Below are 26612 nucleotides of genomic sequence, written 5' to 3'. Positions count from 1 at the left end.
ACAAAAAAATACAAAAATCAGCTGGGCATGGTGGTGAGGGCCTGTAATCCCAACTACTCAGGAGGCTGACGCACAAGAATCACTTGAACCCAGGAGGCAGAGGCTGCAGTGAGCTAAGATCATGTCTCTGCACTTGCCTGGGTGACAGAGCGAGACTCCCATCTCAAAAAAAAGGCTTAAAATTGGAAAAAGTGTTAATTAACTACAATTGTATAATTAATCTAGTATAGGCAAAGAAGGCAGTAAGTCATTTCTGAAACATATCAAGTTAGGAATATGACATAAACAAGTAGTAGATGATAAATCAGAAATATGTATGCAAAGGACATTGGTCCAGAAGAAAAACAAAAACCTGATTTAATCTGACAGACTTCATTACCATATCTAAAGAATGCATATATTAGAAAATGAGGATATCTCTGTATGATACAAATTCAGAGAAACTCAGCTTGGTAGTTGGTAGCTAATAGTTGTGCCTTGGTCCACCAAGTCAACTTGTCTAGCTTTGAGGCCAAGTACAGGGGAACATTTGAAGTGATAATAACCTGATGTCATTAAATATCTGAACCATGTCCTAACTCTATGTATGCCTAAGGAAAACAGTCTTCTGATTATAATTTGATTTCCCACAAATCTCTTCCAAAAGAAGAGTGAGTGCTGGCATATACAAGAAGTCTAGTTCACATAACAGCCATATTTTTCACTGAAAAATACTACCTCGTATCCTGATTTATTTATTTTTCTTATTTTGGTTAATATAAACCAATATAACTCCTATTTTCGTCACTTCTGGTAATTGATAAAATTATGTTACTATACTGGGAAATCTTTTCCATTAACCAGGGTAACTTATACCCTATGAAGTATCTTGGCAGTCAGCAAACTGGCTTTTTCCCAATGATACCTGTGCCTATCCTGCAGCCAACCTCTTTAAAACAGAATCAAATTAAAGATAAAAGAAACTTAAATTCTAATACCCTTCAGCAAATTAACAATTAATTTAGATCTCATTCTTAACTATAATATTTAAAAGTTTTGAAAACTTTGGTTTGGTGATACGCACATTTTAAATGTTGACCTTTCATAAATTTATTTATTCTACAGCATTTTTAAAAAGTAGAAAAGGAGGTATCTCTCATTTTGTATTTAAAACTAGGCAATGTATCACTTCTCCAGTATTTCTTGATTATATCCATTATTACACTTGTTTCATGACCATTATTATTGTTATGAGGACTAGTAACAAACTGCCAAAGAGTTTGGTACTGAGAAAGATTGGCTTCTATCTTTATAGAGACAACCATATACAGTTATGTCATAAAAACATCAGGAAAATGAATTATAGACAAGTTTGAATATCTTACAATTTGCTCAAGATCAGAATCGATTTCAGTTGTTACCAATAAAATATTCATGGCACAGGCAAATGGTTTCTTAATTTTAAGATAGCATTCCTTCACTGGAAGGCAAATGTCCTCGATCATTACCATTATAAACCTTCAGAGAGGTCACGCTAATTTCATTATGGTGTTTTATAACTGCTCACAGAACTGGGACCTGCCATTAGAAAGGTATCATGGTCTATAGCATCTGTCAGGAGAAAATGTTATAACCAAAAGATTAATTGAAAACCAAAACAAACAATAAGAACATTTTGATTTGACCATGTAAAAAACACATAGCTGCACACAAGTAGTGATAAAACCAACAGGAATAAAATTACTCCAGCAGAATAGAGAACTGCTACAACCTGACAAGAGAAAACAAGGGCTGCATTTTCCAGTGTTCCAAATAGGTAAGAACACCCACTGTTTAATAAACAATTCTTTTGCAAACTTTTCTAACCTATGAGATCACCAGAAAGGTTGGCTTTGTAAAAATTACAAAGTTGTACTGAAAATGTCAACTGATGTTGAAAAAACTTCTCTAGATAGAAATCTAAAGAAATAGCATTACATAGTGTAGAGTGGGAGGAAGCAGGGTTAAAACTGATAGTAAGTATTTCTAATCTTAACATCTCAGGAACACTGTATGTGGGTATTTTTTTTTTCTTTCTTTCTTTTTAAGCATATATGGCCGGACGCAGCCTAAATAATATTGCCCAAATCCAATATGAAAGAATAAGCAAACCTGTGTCAGAAATGTTCCAAAGCTAGTTAGGTGCAGTGTCTCACACCTATAATTCTAGCATTTTGGGAGGATGAGGCAGGAAGATCACCTGAGGCTAGGAGTTGGAGAAATGTTCCGAAGCAAACTGACATCCACTTAAACTGATCTTTATTGTGTCTTCCTTTTTATTTCCTACTATAAAGCTTAAATATATGATGTCTTTGCATTATTTTTAAAGTCAGTTCTCAAATTTATCCTCCACAACTGATTAATAATACCATCCATTTTTTCTTTCATTGTATTTATGAATATCCATCCCTTTTCCACACTTCTACCACTTGAACTCCTCTTCATGCCTTTCTCAGTCTTCACTACCAACAACATCCTAGGTTGGCCTTCCTCACCCCGAATTTTCTGTCAATCCATCTGTATTTCACTGCTAATTGATTTTTTCTTTAAAACCATTTTCATCAAGTTAGTAATCTACTTAATGACATTTAAGTCTAAATTCCAGCCTCAATTCCAAGACACTCTATAATCTGGTTTTATATATGGTACTTCTTAAATTAGATAAACCTTTCTTCACTAGCTCCTAAACTTAACATCCTCATTCCCTTTATATAGGTTGTTTCTCCATTCCCCTCTCACCATACTTCTATTCCCTAGGCCCATTCAGATTGTAGTAATTCTTTAAAGTCTAGTTCAAATCCCACCTCTTCATTAAGTTTTCCTGAGCACTCTTTTTCTCACTATTCTTCCTTCTGTAAACATGAAAACAATTATGTCCTCATCACATAGTTTAATAAACTCCATCATAAATAGATTATAATTATATACTATTTTTACATTGTTTGCCATTGTCTCATATGTCAATGCTTCTTCATAGGTCGAAGTCATATACTTCAGTACCTAATAAAAGATGAATTCAAGGTGTAGACCCAAAATTAACTGTTGCTTGATTTTTTCAGGACTGGTTCTAAAATAGTCTATGTCAGCTTTAATCCCATTTATTTGTACCAAATGCATGTAAATATCTTATTGGTGTGATAAAAAAAGTTATTTGGGGAAAAAAATCCTTAATTTAACCATTAAATGTTAGAAAGGTTTCTAATTAACCAGGAGATCCAAAAGAAAGCAGTTCAAGTAGCATATCACTGAAGAGCAGAAGTCAAATCATACCCAATAGAGTCTGAGGGGGGTGCGGAAGGGGATGATCCAGATGTAAGAGCAGTCTCTGCTAAGGAAGGCTCTTCCTGTGGTATTGGGTGGTGTTCAAAGAACTTGGAGACAAACAGCAAACTGTGAGGCAAAACAAAACAAAACAAAACAAACCTAACTTGTGCAAAACCCAGAAACTTCATATACCAAAACACATAGTTAACAGAAAAACCTGAGATCAAATTCCATTCTCAGAAACATCTGTTAAAATTCAATTAGTTGCATTTTTGTCTAAAAGCTTATTTAAAAAAATTATATTGCACTTTCAAGGGCATGCTCATAACCTAAAACTAATCATTCTATTCAGCAAATTTCTACATATTACAAGATGAAAATCAGGCTTATGGTTAAAGAATGAGAAGAAAAAGTATGTACTGTAAATTAGGTGACATTATGATTTACTGAAAGTACAGAGTTAAGTTTTATTTGCTCAAGTGATCAAAAAAGTAAGACTTTAGCAGCAGCAGCAACAATGACATAAAGAGAGATTATAATAGACTCGAATCTAATCTATCAGAAAAACTGGCATACAGCAAAGAGAAATTTTACAAAGAGATATATACTGGATACAAAAATTTTATATCTTAAATCAGGGGAAGGGAGTTGAATGGGGATGAAAGAGAGAGAGCAAGAATATAAATGTAATTTACAAATAGCTAACAGAATCAGACCACCTGATCCGTGGCACAAAATCATAATGCTTAATTTAATTAAAACAGCTCTCCCTCTCCTCCTAGAAACTACCCAAAACTGATTTCTACGGGTCAGGGGTCTCGATTAATTAAAAGATAATATAAAATAAATATAAATTAACTGTAAATAAATGTAAATTAGAGATAATATAAAATAAATATAAATTAATAAATATAATTAATATAATATAAACTAACTGTATACCTGAACCAGAATTACAACTTGGGAGAGAAATACTGGCCATTCTACATATTATTTTCTAACTATACTTTAAAAAAAATTATCTGTAATGATTGTATAGAAGAAAAAAACCCTCAGACTTTAAGATATCGTAGCTTCGCATTATGAAAATTTAAGGGTAAAATGGTAGACAGAAGACAGATATTTTTGGATTACTTACTCAAGTTGGTCATAATTAACACACATCAGTGGAACCTCTGTACTACAACGCTGGTGAAATTTATAACCACACGTTTGACAGCGGAAACCCTGGAAAAGCAGCTTTCGACAAAAGTCACAAAATGCTAAGGTGAAAAATGTTTTTCGTACCTGCAAAGTAAAAAATCACAGAGATTTCAGAAACTCACAAGAAACTTTCTAGAAACTGATGTATCTACTCTGTTGTTTAAAGTAACAAAATTTTAATATATTTATATCATGAAACTCATACACTAAGGTACTATTATAAAATAAAAACTAGGGGGTCCAAGATAGTAGACCACATATATTTATTTTCCACCCCAATATCTAACTTAAAAACTCAGAAGTTGGCCGGGCATGGTGGCTCATGTCTATAAACCCAGCACTTTGGGAGGCCAAGGCAGAGAGATCACAAGGTCAGGAGATCGAGACCATCCTGGCCAACATGGTGAAACCCCATCTTTACTAAAATACAAAAAAGTTGGCTGGGCCTGGTGGCACGCGCCTGTAGTTTCAGCTGCTAAGGAGGCTGAGGCAGGGGAATCGCTTGAACCCAGGTGGTAAAGGATGCCGTGAGCCAAGATTGTGCTACTGCACTGCAGCCTGGGTGACACAGCAAGACTCGGTCTCAAAAAACAAACAAACTCAGAAGTTAAAAAATGAGAAATGAATAAAAGGCTGGCAACTGATTTCAAACTTGACAACATAAAAGCAAAAGGGTGTCAAGATATATGCAGAAAACCCTGTATAGCCCTATATGTAACAGATTTTTAAAAATACTAAAACTTAAATGTCTATCAACAGAGAAATGGTTAAATATACTGAATTCCTACTCTTATGAATTATCACATAATCATACTAAAAATAAAGCCAGGTGTACAAAAAAGCAAAGAATATCACATAACATGGCTCCATTTTAGGTTTAAGAAAGGGAAAAGAAAGGTAACGAAGGGAAGGGAGAAAAAAGGAAAAAAAGAAAAAAGGGTTTACAGGTGTAAGCAGCACGTTTGAATACATAGAAAAAAATTTGGAAGACAGAACAATAATCTGTTAATCTACACAAATGTTGGCCTCTAGAAGGGTATTTTCACTTTTTTTATTTGATATACTTTTGCGTTATTCAAAAAGTATTTTCTTTTAGCAAGGCATACATACTACTTTTAAAAATATTACTCATCTATATTTCACATTCCCTAAATAAAAATGCATTCATTAAAATTTGAACATTTTTGACATTCCCAAAAAATGTAAAGATACATACAAAGTTGTGTGTTGTAAGTGGAACATTCTCCAACACTTCCACATGCAATTCTTCTCCAGTAAGCCAGGAGATATCAGTGTCCCAGCCAATTGGTTTCTTCTCTCTGAAAAATGTAGACATAAGCCTTTCTTGGTTATTACACCTAAAAATATTCATATACCTTATGCTGAAGAAATGAACATTGGTTATCGAGGGGCTAGTAACAGTGAGGGAGGTTTGGCTCCCTAGTATTCCATTGTTAGAAATTTAAATGGCAATAAATTAATTTTTAAGTTTACCCCAAATAAATGTATCACTCTTGGACAAACAGCAGGGTAAAGAGATGTACTCTTTTCTTCAAGTCAGCTCCAGAAAAGACCTACAACAGCAGAAAATGGATTGTTCCTGGGGTCCCCCCCAACAAAGAAAAAAAAATATCACAGGTACGGACTTATCTATCCATTAAAGGAAAAAGAGTACTCAAGGGACAAGGACAACATGCCCCCAAAATGATTAAAAAAAAAAAAAAAAAAAAAAAAAAGCAACAGGATTCAAAATGTGAGGGTCTTGGAACAATGTTAGATTCTTTCTGAAAGAAAAGTAGGTCAATATAAAATGTTAATTTTGATATACCTTTTGTGAAATTATGACTTTGTATTAAAAATGGGAGGGGGTATAAGAGTCCATTATCCAAATAAATCACACTCAATGGTTCAAAAATTGTAAGAATCTCAAATTCCAAATAAAATCATTTGATCAGAGTAACAAACACTACAGTCATATAAAATTATCTAATTTAACTCCTCATATGGCCTGCAATATTTCTGCAGGCTAACTGAAAAAGTATTAATTTAATACTTTTTCCTAAAGTAGACTTTTGATTCTCCAGGTTTGGGTAAAGATCCTAAGAAAACTCCAAAGTTTAATGTGTGATTTTCTTTTTAAACAAAATTTCACATCACATACAAACCATACCCATCCTGAATTCTGTAAACAGCACAGCACTCTGGGATTAGACCTCTCATCATCAGTGCTTTCTTTAGACTGTCTCGGACTGTAACTCCACACCTTGCAGGTACCTATGGTATCATAAATATACTGATATGAGGTAAAAAAAGCAATTACATTTTTTCATATCATTAAAAAAATTTAGTAATTTACCTTTAGAGTATACCATCTTTAAAATGTCAAATGGGTTACTAGGTCAGATAAACCATTTCTACAGCTAACTTAATGCTGAAGGGAAATTATAACCCAAATAATCTGTTATTATTCACCAACTTAAATCAAAGCAAAATTAACTTTCTGCTATTTTATTAAAATTATGAAATACAGGCCAGGCGTGGTGGCTCAAGCCTGTAATCCCAGCACTTTGGGAGGCCAAGGTAGGTGAATCACGAGGTCAAGAAATCAAGATCATCCTGGCCAACATGGTGAAACCCCGTCTCTACTAAAAATACAAAAATTAGCTGGGCGTGGTGGTGCACGCCTGTAGTCCTAGCTACTCAGGAGGCTGAGGCAGAAGAATTGTTTGAACCCGGGAGGTGTAGGTTGCAGTGAGCAGAGATCGCGCCACTGCACTCCAGCCTCGCGACAGAGTGAGACTCTGTCTCAAAAAAAAAAAGAAATACTTTAAACATATAAAAAGAAAATATAACAGTATTGCTATAATACACCCATCAGTACAGTATATCCACCACTGAGAAATAATAGATGTTAATATTAAAAGCAAAATCAATTTTGATCCAACATTGTTCAAAGCTGAAAACTGTATAATCCTTAAATCACACTAATTGTCCTTAAGAGACATCTTACTGGCTCTAAGCATAGCAGGAAGAAAATAACTGTCTTAATGTGTATACTTGACATTGTTGTTTAATGTCCCTGTTTCCTCCGGAATATTCCCTTCTCTAGAAATCCACATGGTACTAGAAAAGCTATCAATCAAGGGTTATTACTTTTGTGTCACTAAAGATGATATAGGTTGGCTAATCAATTTTCCATACCCCTGGCAAGAGCAACTGGTCCAGGGCTATATATATGACCCAAACTGTACCTGAGTTCTTCCCTAAACTGACACATGGACATTAATTGAGAGAAGTCCTTGTTTCTACTGTAGTTACATCTGTGACGAGAAGATACAAATCTGGAGCCCTCAGTGGCCATATTCTCTACCACACTGAGAAAATCTAGTTACAGAATGAAGCCAACATTTGGAGAAGTAGAGATGGCATGGGAAGAGAGAGGGAAAGGGGAAAAAAAAAAAGCAATCTTTCTGTATATTTAAAGTTATCCACATATCTAGTCTTTTTCTGGCCTCATCCCCCAAATCTGAATAACTTGGAACTGAAGGTATAAAGTGAGGCAGTGAGAGTAGAGGATACAGTTTTTATTGGGAGGAGGGTTAAGACAGAAGAAGGGGAAGTATTAGTTTGTAACAGTAAGTTCCATTCATTTAAATTCAGGTGCTTAGCAAATCAAAAGTTTCCAAAGAAATTAGGGATCTTTACGCTAAAGAGGAAAAATGGGGGAAAAGATGAATATAAGAGCTGAATTAAAATAATATATTGAAGAGGGGTCCAGAAAGCCTAATTAGGATCTGTGACTAAAATAGTAGGATACAGACTGTAGTGCAATATAACCATTAAAACCACCCAGGCCGGGTGCAGTGGCTGATGTCTGTAATTCCAGCACTTTGGGAGGCTGAGGCACCAGAATTGCTTGAACCCAGGAGGCAGAGGTTGCAGTAAGCAGAAATTATGCCACTTTAATTCCAGCCTGGGTGACAGAGTGAGACACCGCCACAAACAGACAAAGAAACCAACTAACAATACCCACCTTTTTTTCTTTTTGTTCCCTCCAATAATGGCTATAAGCCAAAAAACCCAAACTTTTGCCTAGCCAGCAAGACAAAAGTTTGTCAAGAGGGAGGGAGTGGGTTTATCACTGGAAGTATTTAAGAGGAGACTGGATTGGTACAGTTGATCCTCATTACTTGTGGAGTGCATACTTGCAAATCTCTCTACTTGCTAAAATGTATTTGTAACTCTAAAGTCAATACAGTGCTTTCATAGACTTGCACAGAGTAGTGAAATATTTGAGTTACCTAATGCATGTAACTCTCCAACTGAGGTTAACAATGACCTTATGCCTTCTTGTTTCAGTTTTCACACTTATAAACAAGTATCCTGGGCAGAGCCTATTCGGTGCCACGTTTTTCTCACTTCTGTGCTTTTTGTTGATGATTCTATTTACAATATCCTCTAAGCATAGTGCTCAAGTGCTATTTAGGGCTGGTAAGCATAAGAAGGCTGTAATGTCACTGGAAGAGTAAGTACATGTGTTAGGCCAGCTTCCTTCAGGTATGAGTTATAGTAATGTCAGCTGTGAATTCAATGTTAATCAATCAACAATATTTCTTTAAACAGAAAAACACACAAAACAAGATTATGTATTGACTCATGAAAATATGACTAGAGGCTGGTAGGAACCTAACTATATTTTAAATTTGAGGGATTTGGGGTCTGAACAAAGAAAAAGACATAACCACAAGGTGGCAGTAGCATGTATAATCTTTAGTGGGTGATACTGACAGGTCTGCATGCAAAGGATGTCCTTACAGCATATAGTCCAGAGGCTAAGGCAGAGTGGCCACTACCAAAACAAGACTGGCCAGAAGCTGGGGTGAAGTGGCTATCACCCAGAAGATGTGGGATAGGGAACTCTCAGGGGAGAGGGGAATAGGAGAGGGAGTTCATATGTCTAGCTGACAATGCTAGACAACCCAGCAGGGAGTCTATGTATCAAAGAGCTCCAAAGGGAGCAGCTTATAATCTTCATATCCCTGGGATCTGATCTTATCTATAGCTAATGATGTTGCGTACAAAGCAGTTTTGTGTGGACTGCAAAGTAGGCAGGCTCTCAGTGGCTAAAAATCTGCCTTTTTGGTAATTCGCCACAGGCACTCCAGTAGTGCACTACAGATATGGCTATGCTCCCTCATGCTTCTCTGCATATGCTGGTCCTAAGTTGTATGTATATTTCATCGACAAGCAAAAATTTGGTTTTCTTCTCTGTTACCAAGACAAGCTATCTATCAGTCTTTCTTTATTCCACTTTTGTATGCTGAATTTTTATACTATTTGTTTTTTCATGATAGTACCTGTGCAATAGATGAAGAGATCAATGGAACAAAACAGAACGACCAAAATAGACCCTAACACATAAAGAAATTCCAAATAAGATAAAGGCAACATGTGAAATGGGTAAAGATGAACTTTTTTTTTTGAGATGGAGTTTCGCTCTTGTTACCCAGGCTGGAGTGCAATGGTGCAATCTCGGCTCACTGCAACCTCCGCCTCCTGGGTTCAGGCAATTCTCCTGCCTGAGCCACCTGAGTAGCTGGGATTACAGGCACGCGCCACCATGCCCAGCTAATTTTTTGTATATTTAGTAGAGACGGGGTTTCACCATGTTGACCAGGATGGTCTTGATCTGTTGACCTCGTGATCCACCCGCCTCGGCCTCCCAAAGTGCTGGGATTACAGGCGTGAGCCACCAAGATAAACTTTTAAGTAACTGATGCTGGGACAACTGGAATGAATCTAGAAAACCAGGTTCACCCACACTTCATACTGTATACCAGAATAAACTGCAAATGAACCAAATATTTAAATGTTGGAAGGAAGGAAGGGAAGGAGAGTGAAACGAACCTTAAAAGAACTAGAAGAAAACATGGCACCTTCAAATGAAAAAGGTCTTTATAATTCTGATGCAAAATTTGTAAGTCATAAAGAAAAAAATATTAAATTCACCTACGTAAAACTAAAAAAAAAACTTTTGGATGGCAAAACAAACACATTAAAAGTGAGGTCAAAAGACAGTACAAAAGGTGAAAAATGTATTTGCAACTCATTTAGCAGGTATATTAGCTTCCTGATATACAAAGAGCTCCTGAAAAATTGAGATGAAAACCAACAATTCAAGAGGAAAAAGGGACAAAGATATGAAAGCTCACAGAAGCAGAAGTATAAATGGCCTTCATACATATAAAAATGTGTTTGGTCTCACTCAGAGGAAAGCAAACCCAAACCTGTGAAGATATTTTTCATTTATCAGACTGGCAAAAATCCAAAAATCTGACAACATATTCTACTGATGAAGCTATAGGTAAAGACACATCTCATAATTAAGCAAGACTCATGAAGCAAAATTTATATCTATCAAAGTCACAAATGCAAATTTTTCTTTGACCTAGTCAAGCACATTTCTGGGAATCTATCTCACAGATATGCCTGCAATGCATAAGAATAATGTATGTGCAACATTATTCACTACGTAGTGATTGAATATCAAAAGCCTAGAAATAACCTGATTGCCCATAAACAGAGCACTGGTTAAATAAACTAATCTATACAATGGAACTGCAGTTATAAAAAAAATTCTTTATGTATGGTAACAAAATTCCCAGAATAGTCTACATAAACATTAAAAACAAAAAACAAAATGCAGAATAATACATACAGTATTGTTTCTTATATATGAAAAGTGGGGAAATAAATGTATTTGTAATTACATCTATATTTTAAAAACGCTGAAAATTCATATACACATGCGTGTGCATACACACATTCATTCCCTCCTTCCCTTTCTCCCTTCCTCCCTCTCTCCCTCCCTCCCTCCCTCAGAAAGAGTGCCCCAGGGAGAGGAACATCACACACTGGGGTCTGTTGGGGAGTGAGGAACTAGGTGAGGGACAGCTGTGGGGTGGGGAGGTTGGGGAGGGATAACATTGGAAGAAATGCCTGATGTAGGTAGAGGGACGGATGGAGACAGCAAACCACCATGGCATGTGTGTACCTATGCAACAATCCTGCTATATCTGCACATGTACCCCAGAATTTAAAAGTACAATTAAAAAAAAAAAAGTAAAATAGAAAGTGTATCCTAAAAGATTCAAGGAAAATTGTTTGTATATTTAGGCAGGGGTGAAAACCAGATTTCTTGATGTAAATACCATGTGAAAGTATTATTACCTGTGTAAAAGGGGGGAGGTTATCTTATATTTTAAGGCTAGGAAAACTAAAAAGATGTACTTTTGCAATAAACTAGGTTTATGCCTTTCCTCCAAATTCCAAAATTAAATATCTTTGATTAGGCTGTCAGAGCAGTAATTTTTCTCTTTAAAAAAAAAAAAAAAGCATCCTACCTTAAAAAAGAGCCAGAGTCAATGGAATCATGTGAATATTTATTTGCCAAAGGAAACTTTAGACCAAAACAAAATGTATGAGTCCAAACTTTCACATGTCAGTTTTTAAAATGAATTTATCTTTTGTTAATGAGCTCATCATGATTCATATACTAGTCTATTTTTGTGTATGTTTAAAATTTTCTATAGTTGGCCAGACATGGTGGCTTATGCCTGTAATCCCAGCACTTTGGGAGGCCAAGGCAGGCAGATCACCTGACTCTAGAGTTCAAGACCATCCTGGCCAACATGGTGAAACTCAATCTCTATTAAAAATACAAAAATTAGGCCGGGCACGATGGCTCAAGCCTGTAATCCCAGCACTTTGGGAGGCCGAGGCGGGTGGATCACGAGGTCAAGAGATCGAGACCATCCTGGTCAACATGATGAAACCCCATCTCTACTAAAAATAAAAAAAATTAGCTGGGCGTTGTGGTGCGTGCCTGTAATCCCAGCTACTCAGGAGGCTGAGGCAGGATAATCGCTTGAACCCAGGAGGTGGAGGTTGCAGTGAGCCGAGATTGTGCCATTGCACTCTAGCCTGGGTAACAAGAGCAAAACTCCGTCTCAAAAAAAAAATTAGCTGGGCCTAGTGGTGGGCTCCTGTTACCCGGGCTACTAGGGAGGCTGTGGCAGAAGAATCACTTGAACCTGGGAGGTGGAGGTTGTAGTGAGCCAAGATTGTGCCACTGGACTCCAGCCTGGATGACAACAAGACTCCATCTCAAAAAAAAAAAAAAAAAAATATATATATATATATCTCACACACACACAGACACACACACATTTTCCATGTAAAAAGTTTTTAAAAAAACAGTTGTTCTAAAATTCAGGTGGTCATTATATGTTCAGTTATTGGAGCTAGTACATTAATTTGGTAGTTTTGTTTTATAGTGCAGACTATTACATGTTTTAAATAAACTTCATGATACAGTAACATTTTAAATAACATTGGCACAGAATATACATGCCAATATAGATTTTTGAATACCAATTTAAATATATCACTTTCTGATTTTATGATAATTTAACTTAATGACAAATCCTTTTTTGGGATGATTACATTAATTATAATTTTGTGGTTTTTTTTGAGACAGGGTCTTGCTCTGTCGCCCAGGTTGGAGCAGTGGTGCAATCTAGGCTCACTGCAAACTGTTTCACAGGCTCAAGCGATTCTCATGCCTCAGCCTGCAGAGCAGCAGGGATTACTGGCAGGAGCCAGCACCCATCCCCTCCAGCTAATTTTTTTGTATTGTTTGTAAAGATGGGATTTTACTATGTTCATCAGGCTGGTCTCAAACTCCTGACCTCAAGTGATCTGCCTGCCTTGACCTCCCAAAGTGCTAGGATTACAGGAGTGAGCCATTGAACCTGGCCTAATTACAATATTGGTTTAAAGAAAAAAAAATTGCTATGGTCTGCTTATAACATGCTTTCATTAAAATAGAAAAAGGAGGATGTCTATATCACAAAAACTTCAGAAGGTAAAAGCAATTTTAGAATTAAGCATGCCTCCTGGTCAGGCTGAATTTAACTGGCCAAGAACCAGAAACCAGAGGATATATAAAGGTCACATCTTTTACTGTTAAATTGCTGTCCCAATCAAATCAAAATAAAAATGAAAGTTAATCAATTAGTCTATTAGTACTCTAAGGGGAAAAAATTTGTCAAGCAACAGAGAAGCACTTTCACTGTTGGCAAAGAAAATACTTTATTAGGAGCCAAGAATGTTCTGGATTCCAGAGCTATTTTACTGAAATTTAAACACAGTAATTTAAGTACCAACCTGAGCTAATACTGCTTCCTCTAGTATTTCAATTTGCTATGAAGATTAAATGAGAGTAAGTGAAAGTGTTTTTAGTTTACAAACTGTACTACTATGTAAAAGGTATTATTATTCTTCCTGTCTACACAGAAATTGAATGGATCACTTTCTTTTATCACTTGTAGATCTTAGGTTCTACTTTGCGGTTGTTAAAAATAAAAGGAGAAGGAAAGGTCTAGCATTTACTCTAATGATGTCCCTTTACTTTCAACCTATTTCATTAGAGCTATTTATTTATAATAGTGAAAGTTAAAAGTTTCTGGTATTAGTTTTATTCCCAGACTGGCTAAAACAAGAACATACCTTTTCCTCAATCTTTCTATTCCATAAATACTTGTTTGATTATAGCACAACTAGAGCATGATTTTGAAGCATCCAGTCAGTATTGTCCTATCTTTTCCCTTTGTTCTTCCTTTACCTTGGATACCATCAGGATTAACACCAATCAAGAGATAACTTGTTTACAAACCCCAGGCTATGGTAAACCCAAAGACTCATTATTTCAAAAATACTTATAGAACATTTACTCAGTATTAGACACTACTTTACTCACTGAGTAAATCAAAATAGATAAGCTGTTCTCACTGAACTAAAATCATCTCACAGTTACTAATTTAGTAATTTTAGGTACCATTTCAGACTTTTCATCAGTCAGACAAGAGACCCACAGCTAGAATCATAATTAATGAAAAAAACCTGAAAGCCTTTCCTCTAAGATCCAGAACAAGACAAGGATGCCCACTTTCACCACTGTTATTTGACATACTATTTGAAGTCCTAGCTAGAGTAATCGGATAAGAGAAAGAAATAAAGGCCATCCAAATTGGAAAGAAAAAGTCAAATTATCCTTATTTGTGGATAATAGGATCTTGTATTTGGAAAAAACTAAAGATTCCACCAAAAAACAATTATAACTGACAAAATCAGTAAAGGTGCAGGATACAAAATTAACATACAAAAGTCAGTAGCATTTCTACATGCCAACAGCACACAATCTGAAACAACAATCAAGAAAGTAATTCCATTTACAATAGCTACAAATAAAATGCCTAGGAATTAACCTAAAAACAAAGAAGTGAAAGATTTCTGCAATGAAAACTATAAAACACTGATGCAAGAAATTGAAGAGGGCACATAAAACAATGTAAAGACACTCCATGTTCATGGATTGGAAGAATCAATATTGCTAAAATGTCCATACTACCCAAAGCAATCTACAGATTCAATGCAATCCCTATGAAAATACCAAAGATATTGTTTAAAGAAATAGTAATATAATCCTAAAATTTATATGGAACTACAAAAGGACCAGAATAGCCAAAGCCATTCTAAGCAAAAAGAACAAAATTGGAGGAATCACATTACCTGACTTCAAATTATACTACAAAGCTATAGTAACCAAAACAGCATGGTACTGGCATAAAAACAGACACATAGACCAATGGAACAGAATAGAGAACACTGAAATAATTTAACACATCTACAGTGAACTCATTTTTGACAAAGGTGCCAAGAACATAAATTGGGAAAGGATAGTCTCTTCAAATGGTACTCCCTATCCAAGGAATTCCACTTTCAGGTTTGTGACACCTTGTTACGTGTGTATAAAGAAACTAGGACAAGAATGTTCATATTACAGCACTGTTTGTCATAACAAAAACATCTGAATATAACCTAAATGCTCATCAATGGAGAAAAAGATAAACTGCAGTATATTAAGAAGCTGGAATACTTGAAAACAGTATTGAATGAAATATATCTGTATATCCACACACAAATATATACACCTTGAAATTATAATTTTGAATAAAAAGAATAAGATGCTGACCATTACATATAGTATCATACCACCTTACAAACTAAAAAAACAAAAACTGGTTTATGGCTACACATATATGTAATAAAATTAAAAAATATGATTGAAGGTAACTAACATTTATCATAGTGACTTTTTGGGGACAAGATGGGATGATGAATGCTCAGCAGAGAAACGTGACTGGTAAAGGAACCTAAATTTGTACATCTATGTATAATATGAAGCAAATATAACAAAAAAATTCGTGTTTGTTCATTGTAGGTGACTAAACACAGCTGTTTAATATGTTGTCTTGTATACTTTTCCATATACGTGTTTTAAATTTTCTTTTTTTTTTTTTTGAGATGGAGTCTTCCTCTGGAGTGCAGTGGCATGATCTCAGCTCACTGCAACCTCTGCCTCCCATGTTCAAGTAATTCTCCCGCCTCAGCCTCCCAAGTAGCTGGGATTACAGGTGTGTACCACAACATCTGGCTAATTTTTGTATTTTTGGTAGAAACGGGGTTTCACCATGTTGGCCAGGCTGGTCTCGAACTCCGGACCTCAGGTGATCTGCCCACCTTGGCCTCCCAAAGTGCTAGAATTACAGGTGTGGGTCAACGTGCCCAGCCAAGTGTTTAAAATTTTTTTAAATAAAAAGTTTAAAAGCCTTATGAAAAATCTGTTCTAAATGCTAAACCAAAGTCACCAATTTTGAAATACCTAAAACAGGCAATTTTCTTTACAACACTATATACAACTTACAAGTATGGTTTTCATTTAGTGATGTAAAAGGCCACAACCGGGGCTAGCTACTATCACATTTTTTGATATTACAATCCTTTCATTTAGTCTACCTTATTTTGAAGATAGCTTACCTCACCTACCTTATACTGAAGACAGCTTACCTATCATCGGTATTTCCCTTTTGGGTCCCTAGAGCATTCAGTTTTATTCTTGTTATCGCCACTTCTTTCTCCTGTTGTGTCATAGATCCTTGGTGAACATGTACATTTTCCCACCTCTACAGTAAATAATGTTGGCTACTTTCTCTTTTCTGTCCAATTATTAGAGCACTAACTTTTGTAATTTTTCTTGTCTCATGTCTTTGATATTTATCTACGAATTGCATGTAAAACTATTTATAAAAGCAAATTCTTCCTTCAAAAAGACATATAGAAGCTAACAATCACATAAAAAGATGCTTCACATTATTAGCTATCAGGTAAATGCAAATAAAGCCCAAAATGAGATACCATTTCATACCCATTAGGATGGCTATAATAAAAACGACAAATAATAAAAAAGTGTTGGCAGGGATGTGAGAAAAAAAAAAACAAAGAACAGAAGCCTCAGGCTGATGAGAAAGTAAAATGGTGTAGCCATTTTGAAAAACATTCTGCCAGTCTCTTAAAAGGTTACTAGAGGCAGAAATGAAATTATATGCCCACACAAAACCTTGAACATGAATGTTCACAGCAGCATTGTTCATAATAGCCAAAAAGTAGAAACAACACAAATGTCCATCAGCTGATAAATGTGTAAACAAAATGTGGTATGTACATCCAACGGGATATTATTGAGCTATAAGAAAGCATGCAGGGCTGACACAGGGTACAATGTGAACGAACTTTGGAAACATTATGCTAAGTAAAAGAAGTCAGTCATAAACACATATTGTATGATTTCATTTGTATGAAATGCCAGAGAATAGGCAAATCCATAGAGACAGAGTAAATGAGTGGTTACCTAGGGTTGGGAGGAATGGGAAGTGACTGCTAACGGGTACAGTGTTTCTTTTTGGGGTGAAAAAAATATTTTAAAATAAATTATGGCCGAACTTTGTGAATATACAAAAACATTTTATACTTTAAATGGGTTGACTGTATGGTTTTTGAATTATAGCCCAATAAGCCATTAAAAAAATTTTTTTTTAAATAAATTTTCTTTTGGTTTATAAGCCCAAACAGGCAGGCTTAGAACGAGCCATCTTTTAGGGTAATCAGGTGAGTCTAACATTTGTTTTGGTTAATTTTTTATTGTCACATAATTTACAGACAAACAAAAAACACAGGGGTCAGGTAAAATATACTTTAAATTTTAGTAGATTGGTAATGCTTTTAAAAATTTATTAATATTCTATGTTTACCAGGATCTTGTGGGAAAAGGAGGTCTCATACACTTGTTGAGAATCAAAATCTTTTCTGATATTAAGTTATTGCAAAGTTTTCGGTGTGTATATTCTAAGACCCAATAATTATTTCAAGGTATTTATCCTCCCCAATAAAAATATTCCCACAATGTTTCAGGATATATGTACTTAAACAAATAATGCAACATCACCTAAATATCTATCAAGAAAGAAATAGCTAAAGGAGATATAATTAAATAATACATGAATAAAGATATAATCACCTTAAACAATCATTAAAAACAGACACCTTGACATTATGTGAAATAAGGGTATTAGGTATAAAGTAAAAGGTTAGTCAGATCACATACCAAGGGAATCCCATTAGGCTAGCAGCAGAATTCTCAGCAGAAACCTTACAAGCCAGGAGAGATTGGGAGCCTATTTTCAGCATTCCTAAAGTAATTCCAACTAACCATTTAATCTCTCTCCAACCTAAGCTTTATAAGTGAAGAAGAGATAAAATCTTTTCCAGACAAATAAAGGAAAACTAAAGGTCTGTTACTTCTAGACCAGCCTTAAAAGATTCTTGAGAGTTCTAAACATGGAAACAAAAGAACAACTGCTACCACAAAAGCACACCTGAGTGCACAGTTCACACACCCTATAAAGTAGCCACACAAAAGAAATTATAGAGCAATCAGCTAACAACTTCATGACAGAATCAAAACCTCATTTGTTAGTTATTATTCGTCAGTCTGGAATGTATATTAATCTGGAATACAAATAGTCTAAAGACCCCACATACAAGGCACACAGTGGAAAGTTAATTTTAAATTTAAATTTTAAATTTTAAAACAAGACCCATACCACACATAATGATGTCCATAGGCTCAAAGGAAAGGACTGAAGAAAGACCTACCACACAAATGGAAAATGAAAAAGAACATGGATTCCTGTTTTTTGTTTTGTTTTGCTTTTTGTTTTTTTAACAGGGTCTCACTCTGTCACCCAGGCTGGAGTGAGATGGCACAACCCTGGTTCACTACAACCTCCGCCTCCCGGACTCAACTGATCCTCTCACTTTAGCCTCCCAAGTAGCTAAGATTACAGATGTGTGCCAGCATGCCAGGCTAATGTTTTTTTTGTATTTTTTGTAGAAACAGTCTTGCCATGTTGCCCAGGCTGATTTCAAACTCCTGGACTCAAGTGATTCCTTGACTCTGGACTCCGAAAGTGCCGGGATTATAGGCATAGCACCTGATTCGCTATTTTTATATCAGATATCAGATAAAACAGACTTTAAACCAACAATAGTAAAAAAAAAAAAAAAAATGAAGACAATCATTACATGATAATAAGGGTTCAAGTCAATAAGAAGACTTAATTATCTTAAATATGTACACATCCAACCTTGGAGCAAAATACTTCTAGATGTATGAAAAGACTTAGACAGGTACACAATAATACTGGGGGACTTCAATGACCCAATGACAGCATTAGACAGATCACTGAGAAAGAAAACTAACAAAGAAATTCTGAACTTAAACTCGACACTTGACAAATTGGACCTAATAGACATCTACAGAATACTTCACCTATCAACCAATAAATATATATTCTTCTCATCAGCATATGGAACATAAGCCAAAACCAACCACGTTTGACCATAAAATAACTCTCAATTAATTAAAAAAAAATCAAAATCATACCAACCACACTCTTGGACCACAGCGAAATAAAAACAAATCAGTACCAAGAAGGTGTCTCAAAACCACATAATCACGTGGAAATTAAACAATCTGCTGCTGAATGACCTTTGGGTAAACAATGAAATTAAAGCAAAAATAAAAAAATTCTTTGAAGTAAATGAAAACAGAGACAAAACATACCAAAATCTCTGGGATGCAGCAAAAGCAGTCTTAAGAGGAAAGTTTATAGTGCTAAATACCTACCTTAAAAAGTCAGAAAATTATCAAAGTAATGAACTAACAGCATACCCAGAGGAACTAGAAAAATTAGAACAAACTAACCTCAAAGCCAGCAGATAAAGAACTAAAACTAGAGTAGAATTGAAAACTGACACCCAAAAATCCATACAGACTCAATGAAACCAAAAGTTAGTTCTTTTAAGAGATAAATAAGATCAACGGATCACTATCTAGATTAACAAAGAAAAAGAGAGAAAATCCAAATAAGCACAATCAGAAATGACAAAGGTCTCACAGAAATACAAAAGACCCCCAGAGACTAAAATACATACTTCCGTGTACATAAACTAGAACATCTAGAAGAAACAGATGAATTCCTGGAAACACACAATTTCCCAAAATTGAATGTGGAAGAAATTGGAACCTTGAACAGACCAATATCAAGTTCTGAAATTTAATAATTAAAAAAAAAAATCCTCAAGCAAAAGAAGCTGCGGATCAGAGGAATACACAAATTCTACCAGATATACAAAGAAGTAGTACCAATACGAATAAAACTATTCTAAAAAATTGAAGAGGAGGATCTCTTCCTTAACTCATTCTATGAAGCCAGCATCACCCTGATACCAAAACCTGGCAAAGACACAATTAACAAAACAAAACAAAATACTGCAGATCATTATCCTTGATGAACACAGATACAAAAATCTTCAATAAAATAATAGCAAACTGAATTCAATAGTACAACAAAAAGTTAATTCACCATGATCAAGTTGAGTTCATTCCAGGGATGCAATGTTGGGTCAAAATATACAAATCAATAAATGTTTCACCACATAAACAGAATTTTTTTTTTTTTTTTGAGACAGAGTCTTACTCTGTCGCCAGGCTGGAGCACAGTGGCACAGTCTCGGCTCACTGCAACCTCCGCCTCGGTTCAAGCGATTCTTCTGCCTCAGCCTCCCGAGTAGCTGGGACCACAGGCGTGCGCCACCATGCCCAGCTAATTTTTGTATTTTTAGTAGAGACGGGGTTTCACCATGGCCAGGATGGTCTCGATCTCTTGACCTTGTGATCTGCCTGCCTTGGCCTCCCAAAGTGTTGGGATTACAGGCGTGAGCCACTGTGCCCAGCCATAAACAGAATTAAAAACAAAAACCATATGATCATCTCAGTAGATGTGGAAAAAGCTTTCCATAAAATACAACACTGCTTCATGATTTTTAAAAAAACCTCAAGAAACTATGCATTGAGGGAACATACCTCAAAATAATAAGCACTATCTGACAAACCCATAGCCAACATCATACTGAATGGGCAAAAACTGGAAGTATTCCCCTTGAGAACTGGAACAAAACAAGGATGGCCCACTCTTACCATTCCTATTCAACATACTACTGGAGGTGCTAGCTAGAACAATCAGACAAGAGGAAGAAATAAAAGTGATCAAAATAGGTAAATATGAAGTCAAACTCTCTCTATGCAGACAGTATGATTCTTTACCTAGAAAACCCTCAGGACTTGGCCAAAAGGCTCCTGGAACTGATAAACAACTTCAGTAAAGTTTCAAGATAAAAAATCAGTAGCATTTCTTTACATCAGTAACATTCAAGCTGAGAGCCCAATCAAGAATGCAATCCCATTTACAATAGCCACACACAAAAATAAAATACCAAGAAATACGTTTAACCAAGGGGGTGAAATATCTCTAGAAGAACTACAAAATGCGGCTAAAAGATATTAGATGACATAAACTAATGGAAAACCCTTCTATGCTCAAGGATTGGAAGACTAATATCATTAAAATGGCCATACTGCCCAAAGCAATCTACAGATTCAATGCTATTCCTATCAAACTACCGATGATTTTTTCCCCACAGAACTAGAATAAACTATTCTAAAATTCATATGGAACCAAAAAAGAGCCCTAACAGCCAAGGCAATCCTAAGCAAAAAGAACAAAGCTAAAGGCATTGCATAACTGACTTCAAACTATAAAATAAAGCTACAGCAGTCAAAACAGCATAGTACTGGTACAAAAACAAACACATAGACCAATGAACACAACACAGAACCCAAAAATAAAGTTGTACAACTACAGCTATCTGATCTTTAATACAGTTGATAAAAACAATCAAGAAAGGACTCTCTACTCTGCAAATGGTGCTGGTAAAGCTGGCTGGTATAGTTGTAGAAGAATGAAGTTGGACCCCTACTTTTCATCATATACAAAATTAACTGAAGATGAATTAAAGACTTAATGGTAAGACCTCGAACTATAAAAATCCTAGAAGAAAACCTAGGAAACATCATTCTGGACACTGGTCTTGGGAAAGAATTTGTAATCCAGTCCTCAAAAGCAATCATGACAAAACCCAAAATTGACAAGCGGAACCTAAGTAAACTAAAGAGCTTTTGCACAGCAAAATAAACTATCAATGGAGTAAACAGACAACTTATAGAATGAGAAAAATATTCACAAACTATGCATCTGAAAAAGGTCTAATATTGAGACTCTAAACGGAACTTAAACAATTCAACAAGCAAAAAAACCAAAACACCCCATTAAAAATGGGCAAAAGACATAAACAGATATACCTCAAAAGAAGACATACAAATGGCCAACAAGCACAAAAACCTGCTCCATATTACTAATCATCAGAGAAATGCAAATCAAAACCACAATGAGATACCATCTCATACCAGTCAGAATGACTATTATGAAAGCCAAAAAACAACAGACACTGGCAAAGCTGCAGAGAAAAGGCAAAGCTGCAGAGAAAAGGCAAAGCTTATACACTGTTGGTTGGAAATGTAAATTAGTTTAGGCACTGTGGAAAGCAGTTTGGAGATTCTCAAAGAACTTAAAATAGAACTAACATTTAATCCAGCAATCTCATTGCTGGGTATATATCCAAAAGAAAACAAATCATTCTACAAAAAAACCACATGTCTACTGCAGTACTATTTATAATAACAAAGGCATGGAATCAACCTGGTTGCCCATAAATGGTGGTTTGCGTAAAGAAAAATGTATATATACACCATGGAATACTATGCAGCCATAAAAATGAATGAAATCATGTCCTTTGCAGCAACCTAGATGCAGCTGGAAGCCATTATCCCAATCAAATTAACACAGGAAGAGAAAACCAAATACCAGATGTTCTCGTTTATAAGTAGGAGCTAAACACTGGGTTCTCATGGACACAAAGACAGCAACAACAGAAACTGGAAACTATCAGAGTGGGGAGGGCAAAGGTTGAAAAATTACTGGGTACTATGCTCAGTACTTAGATTATGGGATCATTTGTACACCAAACCTTGGCATTGTGCAATATACCCAGATAACAATGCTGGACATGAATCTAAAATAAAAGTTGTAAAAAAATAATTTTAATAATTATTATTTCCCTCAAAGTCTATTTCATATAATATTTCCACAGTACTACCAGCTTTCTTAAAGGCTCCTAATTAAAAAAAAAAAAAACAGGAGAGAGATCCAAGATGGCCATCTAGCAGCAGTTCAGGGTTGCAGCTCCCAGTGAAGGCACAGGGAGTGAGTGGACGCCAGACTTCCAGACGAATTTTTGTTGACTACAGACCAGGAGATTCCCAATGGAGGAGCCCCATGGGTCGCCAGAACGACTCTCTTGGCCGGCGTGGCTGTTTTGCCAGCGTCCTGGTGCAGCAGTTCTCAGCGCAGAGTATGCGGGACTGGGTGCCCTTTTAGTTGGCGTTTGGAGCTCTGAGAAGGCAGAGTCACCCATTCAGCTGACTGAGAGGGGGACTGAAGGCAGGAGCCAGACCCAGAGATTCCCGGGCAGAAAAGCGCCACGAATCTCAGCACCGCTGTTTGAGCCGGTGCAGTCGCTGCACGGGAAATTGCATAGATCCTGGTGCCTTTTCAGCTGGCGACAGGGGCACCTGGGAGAGAATTGACCATTCAATTAGGAAAAGAAAAAAAGGGGGCTCTGTGGCGGGGAGCCAGGTGACTGGGCTCAGCTGGTCCCTTACCCACAAAAAAACAGCAATTGTAAACGCTGACGGTTGAGTTTCACAGCAAGCACAGCTGAACCCGGGAAGGTCCAGCTCTGTGGGAGAGGGGCATCCACCCAAGGAAAACAAAGAAACAGAAATAATATCACCACCAAGCTGGAAGTCCACTCAGAGACCCAATCTGAAAGTCAGCAATTACAAAGACGACAGGTGGATAAACCCACAAAGATGGGAAGAAACCAGCGCAAAAAGGCTGAAAACATCCGAAATCAGAATGCCTCTCCTTCTTCAGGTGATCACAGCTCCTCATCAGCAAGGGAACAAGGCCTGATGGAGAATGAGTGTGATAAATTGTTAGAATCAGGCTTCAGATGGTGGATAATAAGAAACTTCTGTGTGCTAAAAGAACACTTTCTAACCCAATGCAAAGAAACTAAGAACCTTGAAAAAAGGTTTGATGAAATGTTAATGAGAATAGACAATTTAGAGAGGAATATAAGTGAATTAATGAAGTTGAAAAACACAACACGAGAACTTCACGAAGTATGCCCAAGTTTTAACAGTCGAATTGATCAAGCAGAAGAAAGGGTATCAGAGGTCGAAGACCAACTCACTGAAATAAAACAAGAACATGAGATTAGAGAAAAAAGGATAAAAAGGAATGAGCAAAGTCTTCAAGAAATATGGGACTATGTGAAAAGACCTAATCTACGTTTGATAGGTATACCTGAATGTGTCAAAGAGAATGAATCCAAGCTGGAAAATATTCTTCAGGATATTATTCAGGAAAACTTTCCCAACCTAGCAAGGCAGGACAATATTCAACTCCAGGTAATACAGAGAACACCACAAAGATATTCCTCAAGAAGAGCAACCCCAAGGCACATAATCGTCAGATTCACCAGGGTTGAAATGAAGGAGAAAATGCTAAGGGCAGCCAGAGAGAAAGGTTGGGTTACCTACAAAGGGAAGCCTATCAGACTCATAGCAGATCTCTCAGCAGAAACCCTACAAGCCAGAAGAGAGTGGGGGCCAATATTCAACATCCATAAAGAAAAGAACTTTCAACCCAGAATTTCATATCCAGCCAAACTAAGCTTCATGAGCGAAGGAAAAATAAAATCTTTTGTGAACAAGCAAATACTCAGACATTTCATCACCACCATGCCTGCTTACAAGAGCTTCTGAAAGAAGCACTACACTTAGAAAGGAACAACCAGTATCAGCCTTTCCAAAAACATACCAAAAGGTAAAGAGCATCAATATAACGAAGAATTTACATCAACTAATGGGCAAAACAGCCAGCTAGCATCAAATGGCAGTATTAAACTCACATATATTATTATTAGTCCTAAATTTAAATTGACTAAATCCCTCAATCAAAAGACACAGACAGGCAAATTGGATAAAAAGTCAAAACCCATTGGTAAGCTGCATCCAGACCCATCTCACATGCAAGGATACACAAAGACTCAAAACAAAGGGATGGAGGAAGATTTACCAACCAAATGGAGAGCATAAATAAATAAATAAATAAATAAAAAGCAGGAGTTGCAATTCTCGCCTCTGATAAAATAGACTTTAAAGCAACAAAGATCAAAAGAGGCAAAGAAGGACATTACATAACAGTAAAAGGATCGATGCAACAAGAAGAGCTAACGATCCTAAATATATATGGACCCAATACAGGAGCACCCAGATACATAAGACAAGTTCTTAATGACTTGTAAAGAGACTTAGACTCCCATTAATAGTAGGAGACTTTAACATTATGTTGTCAATATTAGACAGATCAATGAGACAGAAAATTAACAAGGATATCCAGGACTTGAACTCAGACCCGGAACAAGTAAACTTAATAAACATTTATAGAAGTCTCCACCCCAAATACACAAAACATACATTCTTATCAGTACCACATCACACCTACTCCACAAGTGACTACATAATTGGAAGTAAATCACTCCTCAGTAATTGCATAGCATTTCACAGGTTTAAATGAAATATTGGGTGGCTGCTTGTTTGTTATCTTCCTCCCTTATTCCTTCCTGTCTCCATTGTTAAGCACAATTATTGGCATAAAAGAGGTTTTCAATGCCCATTTTTAGACTGCATTCTAGCCAGGGCAATAAAGCAAGACCCCCCTTCTCTCTCCCTCTTTCTCTTCCTCTTTCTTTCTCTCTTTCATTCTTTTTTTCTCTTTTGTTCCAAAAAATATATACGAACTCACAGAGTACTCTGTTATTAAAAAATATACAAACTCTATTTGTACTTTCTTATAAAAAATATACAAACTCTAAAAAAAAAAACCAACGGATTTATCTAGGTATAACTGACAGACAATAAACTGCAATGATTCAGAGTATATAATTTGAGATATCTGATATATTTTGAGATTATATGCCCATGCAACTATCATCACATTCAAGATAATGAATATACCCAACACTTTCTGAAAGGTTCCTTGTGCTCCTGTGTAAACCTTCCATCCTGCCATAGCCCTGTGCTCAGGCAAACATAAATCTGTTGTCACTATAGAAGTCTGCATTTTCTAGAATTTTATGTAAATTGATACAAATCTTTGTATGAACATATGCTCACTTTTCTCTTGGTTATATACCAAGGAGTACAAGGGCTGGTTGATATGCTAAGTGTATGTTTGACTTTTTGTGGAGAAGAGTAGACAGGGTCTTGTTCTTTCACCCAGGCTGGAATGCGGTGGTGCACACAGCACACTGCAGCTTTTAACTCCTGGGCACAAGTGATCCTCCTGCCTCGGCCTCACAGGTAGCTAGGACTACAAATGTACACCACAACATCTGGCTAATTAAACATTTTTTTTTGTAGACATAGGGTTTTACTATGGTGCCATGGCTGGTATAGAAGGCCTGGCCTCAAGTGATTCTCTTGCCTTGGCCTCCCAAAGCACTGGGATTACAGGTGTGAGCCACCATCTCCAGCCTAACGTTTTACTTAACTACCATACTATCATTTCACAAAATTG

General features: G+C 36.2%; 1 protein-coding gene across 12 annotated transcripts in view; it reads right to left on the bottom strand.

The window, feature by feature from the left end:
• The window catches only part of BRAF (B-Raf proto-oncogene, serine/threonine kinase), a 206762-nt gene that overhangs the window by 70929 nt on the left and 109221 nt on the right, over positions 1 to 26612 (bottom strand). For 11 of the 12 annotated variants that reach the window (XR_013524207.1, XR_013524206.1, XR_013524208.1 and 8 more), the window contains 4 exons: positions 6656 to 6759; positions 5702 to 5804; positions 4421 to 4569; positions 3289 to 3408 (listed from right to left, as the gene is read on the bottom strand). Coding sequence is in view for 9 of the 12 variants with exons in the window: in XM_078343622.1 (XP_078199748.1) it covers positions 3289 to 3408; positions 4421 to 4569; positions 5702 to 5804; positions 6656 to 6759 (476 nt within the window). In the remaining 3 variants the exon portion in view is untranslated. The remainder of the gene's footprint in view (positions 1 to 3288; positions 3409 to 4420; positions 4570 to 5701; positions 5805 to 6655; positions 6760 to 26612) is intronic. The other variant, XM_078343623.1, reaches the window with a different exon arrangement.

This window comes from Callithrix jacchus, chromosome 11, assembly GCF_049354715.1.
Source record: "Callithrix jacchus isolate 240 chromosome 11, calJac240_pri, whole genome shotgun sequence".
Taxonomy (NCBI): Eukaryota; Metazoa; Chordata; class Mammalia; order Primates; family Cebidae; genus Callithrix; species Callithrix jacchus.
The sequence above is the reverse complement of the archived record's forward strand: the minus strand, read 5'-3'. Positions and strand labels throughout refer to the sequence as shown.